Source organism: Carlito syrichta, unplaced genomic scaffold (assembly GCF_000164805.1).
Source record: "Carlito syrichta isolate Samal-C Ts95f unplaced genomic scaffold, Tarsius_syrichta-2.0.1 Scaffold67764, whole genome shotgun sequence".
Taxonomy (NCBI): domain Eukaryota; kingdom Metazoa; phylum Chordata; class Mammalia; order Primates; family Tarsiidae; genus Carlito; species Carlito syrichta.
Genome location: NW_007011860.1, coordinates 87,849 through 96,822, shown reverse-complemented (window position 1 = coordinate 96,822; position 8,974 = coordinate 87,849). Strand labels below are relative to the sequence as shown.

Sequence of the window (8,974 nt, the reverse complement as noted above, 5' to 3'; positions counted from 1 at the left end):
CTCCAGTCTGGGCAACAGAGTAAGACTCCAATTCAAAAACAAAACAAAACAAACAAAAACGTTATGTAACAGAAGACATAGCATATCATATGAAGTCTTGAAATTGCTGTATTGTCCTCAAGAAACAGTGTTCTGAGGTAGAAACATTGGATTAGAGATCTGAATGCAAGTTCAGGTATCAGACCTATCAATTACAAATGTCATGTCCATTAGGCACATCAGTAAGACTTTCTTTATATGTAAAATCGGGATAATAAATATCTCCCCTACCTATCTTAAGGAGTTGTTTTTTAGAACCAGATGAAAAAATATAAGTAGAGTCCTTTATAAACTATAAGATACCTTTAAACCTATTGTAAACAAAAGCAAAACAATTAATAGAAAATGGTTGTGATGAACAGAATCAGGGAGAACTAAGAACACCTCTATTATATACTAATTTATGATAATAAAAGTTTTCATTTGTTGAATGACTAAATGTGTCAATCCTCATCACTCTTCTGTAAAAGACGTCTCATTCATTTTGCATATGAGGAAATTGAAGTTCAAAGAAGACAAATGATTTTCCTACTCAGCCTAGTTAGCAAGTTACCCAACTAGAATTTAAACCCAGGTCAGTCTGGCTTGAAGTTTTGCAGCTTTAGCATTACACCACAATGAACAATTTTTTTTCTTTTTCGTCTTTTTTCATCTGTAAAATGGGAGTAATAAAGCAATTGCATAGCATTTTTCAGTTTATAAGTGACTTTCACATAATCATTATATTTAGCAATATTGGTCTATTAATACTATACTATTTGGAAGATTTTCACTAGTCATATGTTTATTGATACATAAAAATCATTATATTTTTATAAATTTGTTTATGATTTCAGGTATCCTGGAATTCATCAGTGTGGCTGTGGGACTGGTCAGTATTAGAGGTGTGGACAGTGGTCTTTACCTCGGAATGAATGACAAAGGAGAACTCTATGGATCAGTATGTATTATTATTTTTTTATAGTATTTTAACTCTTGAAATTATAACTATCAATTTTGTAGTTAAAATGCCTACTAATAATGTCTGTCGGAAGAAGTATATAGAAAATACTTATGTAGAAATTAGGGTTGACCATACTCAGTGATCTATTACAGAAACAAAGAACAGAGCACCATATATTCTCAATCATAAGTGGAACTTGAGCAATTATAATACTATAAGAAAGGGATTGGCGGTAGTGGGAAACTGTCAGGGGAGCTGTAGTGGGATTGGCAATTGAGGGAAACTGCTAGGGAAGGGAGGGCTGTACCTTGTCAACAAGGGTACCTGCATAATCAACATTTGTATAACCCTGAATTGTACCCCATATCTTTATAATAAAAAAATTTTCTTAAAGAAAATACTTATGTAGAAATTAGAAATCTATATCTTACTAAATTTCCATGTGTCTGGGCATTATTGTAACTTGAGTATTTTTTTTTCTTGCCTCCAGCTCTTCCTACTTATTATCCGGTATCTTTCTAGTTTCCTCCATATTTTGGTCATTCCTACTAGAGACAGAAAAATGGGTGAATTTTTTTTTTCATGCAGTGTTAGAGCCTTTGACCTTTACACTTATTTAATGTAAATTTTCTCTACCCATTATCATCTCCCATAGCTAATATGAAATATCACTTACTTGCTGACCTTTGCATGTAGGAAATGAGTGAATGAAATCTTAGGATACTTCCAGCAACAACAGACAATGACAACTACACTAGTTCTACCATGCCTGTAGTCTTGATAATTATAGTAGCCTTGGGCCCACTCAAAGTTGTATTGGGCAATTTTTAACTTGCCACTAAGTAAAAGTGAACATTTGTGAGTCTACAATAAATGTTTGAGTAAGAAGTTTAAAGTATACTTTTCAGGTTAATATTTCATCGGTATAATTTTTTTTTAAGAACAAAGATGCAGAACAACACAAGAATTAGAGTAATAAGACAATATAAAACTCACTCTGCTATGTAATATAGATTTTTTTCTTTCACTGCTAAAATTTTTCTTTCTTTCTTTCTTTCTTTCTTTCTTTTTTTTTTTTGAGTTGAAGTCTCACTCTTGTCACCCAGGCTGGAGTGCTGTGGCATGCTCACGGCTACTGCAGCCTCAACCTGCTGGGCTTAGGTGAGCCTTCCGTCTCAACCTTCCAAGTAGGTGGAACTACAGACACATGACACTATGCCTGGCTAGTTTTTTTGTGATTTATTTTAGAGACGAGGTCTCACCAAGTTGCCCAGGCTGGTCTCAAACTCCTGGACTCAGACAATCCCCTCGCCTTGGCCTCCCAACATGCTGCGGTTACAGGCTGAGCGACCGTGCCCAGCCTGCTAACATTTTTCATTTGTTCACCGTTGCCTATATACTTTTAAATAATTGGTAAGGTGCAAGTGTGTGCCAGTCTCCATTCTTCTCATATGAAATCCCTCCTTAAATTTGAATATTTTGTAACTATTTCCATAGAAAATTTAAATTTTATGATTTAGCAGATGGAATTATCTCAATTGCGATCACCATATTCTGCTTGAATCTTAATATACACTGAGAAAATTTGGTTATGACATTTCAGTAAATACACTAATACCAGTTCTTTGTGAGGGTGAAACTTGTTCTTTTCAGGTTTTCTGTCACTACAAACAAAGAAATGACATGCAGTGTGTAATAATCATAAGAATAGAATTACAATAGAATTATAATAGAAAAAAGTCATGCATATAATCTTCATAATGCATTGAATTAAAGAAGTAAATGTAGTATATCCTTTAGGACAGCATACAGTCCATTTTGAAAACATGAGAAATCAGAGAACTTTTACCATATTTACCTTAATAGTAGGAGATCCAGATAAAAGTTAGGGGAATGTATAACAACACAGTGAATTAATTCATAAATAGAAGGTACATGATTTGGAGTAATAATCTTGAATTCACAATTTGGATCTTAGCAAGATTTTGAGATTTTCCAAGATGATAGTAAAGGCTTAATATGTTGAATCTTGGCATCTAATGATGGAACAAGATAAACTACGGGCCTGCTTAGTGGTGATGGTGAGATCAGGATAGCATATAGCCTAAGAAAATTCAGAATCTTTATTAAGTATTGAAAATAAAATTGGGAATTGACATTTGACTTAAAATTCTTTGTACTTTACTGCTGAATAAAGTCATCTATGAGGAAGAATTATAGATACTGTTTGAACTAAAACTAAACAGAGCAAAAACAATTTAACCTTTTTCCTTCTTTGACAATAATATAGTTATCAGCAAGTAAATAAAAATATAGAGTTGAAACTAGTGAGGAAAGTATATCAAAGGCAATTTTTTTAATGGTAGTTATCTTCTCTCTTTTAAAGGAGAAACTGACTTCTGAATGCATCTTTAGGGAGCAATTTGAAGAGAATTGGTATAATACCTATTCATCCAACATATATAAACATGGAGATACTGGCCGCAGGTATTTTGTGGCACTTAACAAAGATGGAACTCCAAGAGATGGCGCCAGGTCCAAAAGACATCAGAAATTTACACATTTCTTACCCAGACCTGTGGATCCAGAAAGGGTCCCAGAATTGTACAAGGATCTACTGATGTACACTTGAAGTGTGATAATGACTTTATAGAAGAACCAAACTTCATCCATTCCTTCTGATCACAGTTCCCATCATAAAATAATAACTCAAGAAGATATCCATAATACTGCAGAATCTACTTTCTACTGGGATATCGGATTTGGGACGACTACTGATACAAAAACAAAAGAAATTTGACTTGAAGTAGATCAAGATCACTCTTTATAAGTGGATTATGTTCCCTTAGGTACATTGGCTCAGTCCTCATCTGTAGATTGAAGCTGAAAATTTGTTAATCTGCAAATAACAAGAACCCTCCAAGTTTGCTGCTGGTGCCTAACTTCTCTGGATTATGTTTACTTTAAAAGTTACATTAAAAATAGATACTTCATGTTGAAGAAATGGATTGACATACTTGGCCAAGATTATTGCTACATAAATTCTGAGAACCTTGTAGAATTTCCCAAGTTATGGCATTGTATGTAAAAAAACAAAAACAAAAAACCAAAAAACCTGGGCAAAATGTGGACTATGACACATACCACACCAAGACAGAACATTTTTTAAAAATAATGGACCTATTTATAAATTTTCAATTTGAAAATATTTATTATATATATTTATTTATTAAAGAGTTTATTTTTTACTGGGATATGAAGATAATACAAAGAGTAAAAAAACGTCAAAAGTTCCTTTATTGTGCCATTACTTTATTGTGGTGTCCTGGGCTGTAAAAAAGACATTATTACACCGCCTTAACCATAGAATAAAATCTTGAATTTATTTTTAAAAATATAGTGTAGATTATATTTTTATGCAGTCAGTTGCCTTCTAAATGTAACATTAGTTCCTTTTGGCCTAGAAAAATGCTCCATTGATTTGTACTGAATTCAACACACATTCAAAAGGGAATTAAACATTTTATTTTATGTTTGGTTGCGTTGCTTTTCAGATAACATAACATATTTAAAATATGACAACATTCTAAGTGCCTAGATAAAGACTTTGGTATTTAGAGAACTTCTAATGTTGAAAATGATCAAATATTATAGCCAGCTTATATTTACCTATTTTCTTGATTCATTGTGGCAAAGATCATTTCTTTCACCCAGTATGAACATAGAAAAAATTAGCCTTTGTGCCAATGGTAAGGCCCTATCTACCTATCTGAGTTTGGTAGGCTTTCCATTATATCTCCTGTTTAGTCATTTATTCAGCAGACATTCACTAAAGATTTATATACCAGATGCTGTTTTAGGCACTAAGGGAAATGTGGTGGTCAAGACAGAGGCAGGCCCTGCATGGTGGAGCTTAATGTCTGGTAGGAAAGACACATAGTAAACATGTAAACTTAACAACTACCTTAATTGTAAATTGTGATGTGTTCTATGAAGAAAACAAGGTTCAGACACAGAAAAAACGAGAGTACAAATTTAGCATTGGTCAGAGAGGCTTCTCTAAGGAGCTGACATTGCTGATGGGCCCTAAAGAATAATAAGGGCAGCTGGACTTGGTGGCTCAGCCTGTAATCCCACGCCTTGCCTTTGGGAGGCTGAGGTGAGTGAATTGCCTGAGCCCGCGGGTTCGAGACCCGCCTGGGCAGCAAGACCTCATCTCTACAATAAATAAAAAAATCAGCCGGGCGTGGTAGCGCATGCCTGTAATTCCAGCTACTCAGAAGGCTGAGGTGGAAGGATCGCTGGAGCCCAGCAGGCGAGGTTGCGGTGGCCGGGAGCGGCCACTGCAGTCTAGTCTGGGCGACAGAGTGAGACTCCAACTCAAAAAAAACAAACACAAAAACACAAAAACCAAAGAATGATAAGGGCCTAGTCAGTTCAAGAGCGGGTGGTGAGAGCCTTCTAGGGAGAGGAAACCGTAAGTCTGGGGTCCCTAGGGTAAGAAATAGCTATGTGGAGGGAACCCAGTGAGCAATTAGGAGAGTGACACAGATAAGTTTAGAAAGCTAGATTCATAAAGGTTCTTTTGAGGTTTTATTGTTGCAACCCATCAGTTGTCAGTGCCACCACCCTCAGAAGTAGCAATCATGATTGGGGGTTTGGTAATGATAATGAGAGTAGCTGCTACCTTTTACCAACCACAGAGACTGCTGTGTTCTACTCTCAAAGTTTCTGATATGTGGGAGTTTGGGGGGGGGGGCGTCCGAAATTTGTATTTCTAACAGCTTCTCAGGAGATATTGACCACACTTTGAGAACTGCTAGTCTAGAGGAGTGTTTCTCAAAAAAAATTTTTTTTTGAGTTGGAGTCTCATTCTGTCGCCCAGATTGGAGTGCAGTGGCTACTCCCGGCCACCGCAGCCTCGACCTGCTGGGCTCCGGTGATCCTTCCGCCTCAGCCTTCCAGGTAGCTGGAACTACAGGCGCGTGCTACCACGCCCGGCTAGTTTTTTTGATTTATTGTAGAGACGAGGTCTCGCCAAGTTGCCCAGGCAGGCCTCGAACCCACAAATGTTAATGTACTCAGAAATCACCTGGGAGATCTTTTTAGAGAATGGATCTGCTAAATTGTAGTTCTGGGATTTTGCATTTCTACATTATCCTAGATGATGCTTGTGAGGACTAAACTGACCTTTTTCTTTCTCGCTTGCCAAATTCTGAAGTAAAGATCCTAGAGAATCATGCCCTACAGTCTCATCAATTGAATTTTTATTAACCCTATATAATGTGACTTACTTTCCAAGCTGACTCTGGCATAATGTCACATGACAGATAAAGAAGGGAATCAAAAATATTTTATGGTGCTGCAAAGCCATCTCTTGGGGAAATTTGCATCTGTATAGAATCCCCTTCCTGGGGATCCCCAGAGGAGCTAGATACTTACCATCTAGTCTCTGTTAGGGATAGCATCTATAAAGTTTCATTTACATATTAAAACATTTGATTTCCTCAAACTATCCCTTATCTCAACTCAGCATTACTTTTATTGATTTCAAAATTCCTTAAAGTCTAACTCTTGGTACCAATTGCCAATCAGGAAATCTTTGAATCCATCCATGACCTACAGGTCCTCGTGTAGAGATGTCCTACCTTCCTGGCTGAACAAATGTGAATCTCACATGTATTGATTTATTGTTTTTGTAACTTTTGTCCCCTAAAATTGTATATAACCAACTACAATTCAACCACCTTGGGCACATGTTCTTAGGACCTCTTGGGATGGTGCCACAAGCCTAGGTCACTCACATTTGGCTCAGAATTAATCTTAAATATTTCACAGAGTTTGGCATCTTTCATTAATACTTGATGTTACTGGCCCTTGAAGCACACTTTGAATGGCAAGACTGTTGTTTTAATGCTATCTTGTTATTCCTATGATTTCATCCTCTCATTACTTATATAAATTAGTGCTTATGTGTAGAATAAGGGAAGAGGGTTCAGCATAGTCTTTATTATCTTTTTCTTTCTTTTATTCCCCTTCCATTCTTGGACATTGAGATATATGACTGATAATGCTACATGTGAACATGTGTATGTGAAGAGTTGCGTGTGAACTTGGGTGTGTATATGGGAGAGACAGAGAGGAATATGTTTTAGCTAACACTTCTTGGTTTTATGAATGTGAAAAATAGGAAAAAATGGTTTAGCAGTAGTACTTTAATAATCTTTAGAATAAAATAGCTCTTGTTTTTACTTTTATTTATAAATTAAAGAGTAAAAACTGTTTTTGGTTTAATGCTTGACAGTCATAGTTACAGTACATGTCCTAATTCAAACATTAAGCAAACATTTCAAGTCTTTTGCAAAATGACCCCGGTGTCTACACTTATAATTATGGAGGAAATCATATAAATTTAAAGAGAAAGTACATTGATCAAAGATAGCCCCAAATGAATATTATTATCTAATCAAAAAGTTTTTTTGAGATATAATAGGAATATATGTCTGACTTTTTTGGTGTGATATTTGTAGATTTGAGATATAAAATGTGATTGAAGCAATAGTTTTACAAGTTTCAGAAAACTAGGCAGTCACTATATTTTAAAATCTTATATTTGTATATGGGCATTTCTATGTCTGAAAAAAATTTGCATCTCCTAAATTTGCAGTATTTGAAGAAATGATCTGTTAGATACCCAAAGAGATTTTACTTGATACTACTAAATGGAAGTGGTATGTGAACATGTTAATTCATTCACATATGGAGAAATAAGAATAATTTGTTTTATTATCAATTCATATTTTTAAAAGCACCAATTTATTATTCTCAGGGTGCTATGGAGTAACTTCACTCATCAATTATCCCTTTTTCTTCTTTGTTTTTTTTGAGTCAGAGTCAGAATCTCACTCTGTTGCCCAGGCTGGAATTCAGTGGCACGCTTGTGGCTACCACATCCTTTACCTTTTGGGCCCAGGCAATCCTTCCTCTTCAGGCTTCCAAGTAGCTGGAATGACAGGTGCATGCCACAACACACAGGCTAATTTTTTTAATTTATTGCAGAAACGAGATCTTGCTATGTTGCCCAGGCTGGTCTCGAACCCTGGTCTCAGGCAATCCTCTTGCCTCCACTTTGTAAAGTGCTGGGATTACAGGCATGAGCCACCATGCCCTGCTGTCTTCATTTTTAAAAGTTCTATTAGTAATCATATATTAACTTACATTTTTCATTCTTTCTTGATTGCAGTATTGCCAAACTTCTCTACTTTTTCTGCAATGATAAGAGAACTATGAACACAAGGTGGTAGAGAGAACTCTTAGTCTGTCAATTTTAAAGAGTTTGGCTTTCAGACAAATGCAAGGTCAAAACAATTATGGAATTTAAATCTATCAAACATTTGTGAGATTATAGTTCTATCATAAACTTAATATGTAAAAGTAAGAAATCCATTCAGGCTATCACTTACATTAATAATGCAGTTTATGTAAATTTTCAGTTTTAGAATGAGCTAATTGTCAGAAATATTTGACTATATCAAAAGTCTGGAATCAATAGATATGTTTTTATGGCAACAAATACAGTAAGTTCTCACTTAATGTTACCTAATAGTTGTGTTACAAACACAACTTTAAGTGAAATGGCATATTATGAAACCAATTTTACTGTGCACTAATTGATATACACAAGAGTTAAATTCCTATGACGTACTTCTGGTCACAAAAACATCACCAAACTTCTAACTCATGCCAAAGTCAAAATAAAATGTAGAGACGAGTCTCCAAATTTAATGTCTTACAGTGTTTGGGAGGCAAAAATTGTAGTCTGGGGCATATGCACATACTGAGTGGTCTCCAGTATGTCTAAAGAACAAAGAAGATTGGGGAAAATATTACCTATCATTTTGAGAGAAATTTATTGGCACTAGTAAAGTTTTGGGAGGTGAGAAGTTCTGATTTGGTGAGTGAGTGTGGTGGTTAAAACTGGACTTATTGCAG

The 8,974-nt window shown here is 35.4% G+C and overlaps 1 protein-coding gene across 1 annotated transcript; it reads left to right on the top strand.

The window, feature by feature from the left end:
- Positions 1-875: 875 nt before the first annotated feature.
- On the top strand, positions 876-4,507 carry LOC103253572 (fibroblast growth factor 20; the record flags this gene model as incomplete). Its single annotated transcript, XM_008051844.2, has 2 exons — positions 876-979; positions 3,369-4,507. Coding segments are annotated over 2 exons (350 nt in total), but the record flags the coding sequence as incomplete, so codon positions are not given.
- Positions 4,508-8,974: the final 4,467 nt, after the last annotated feature.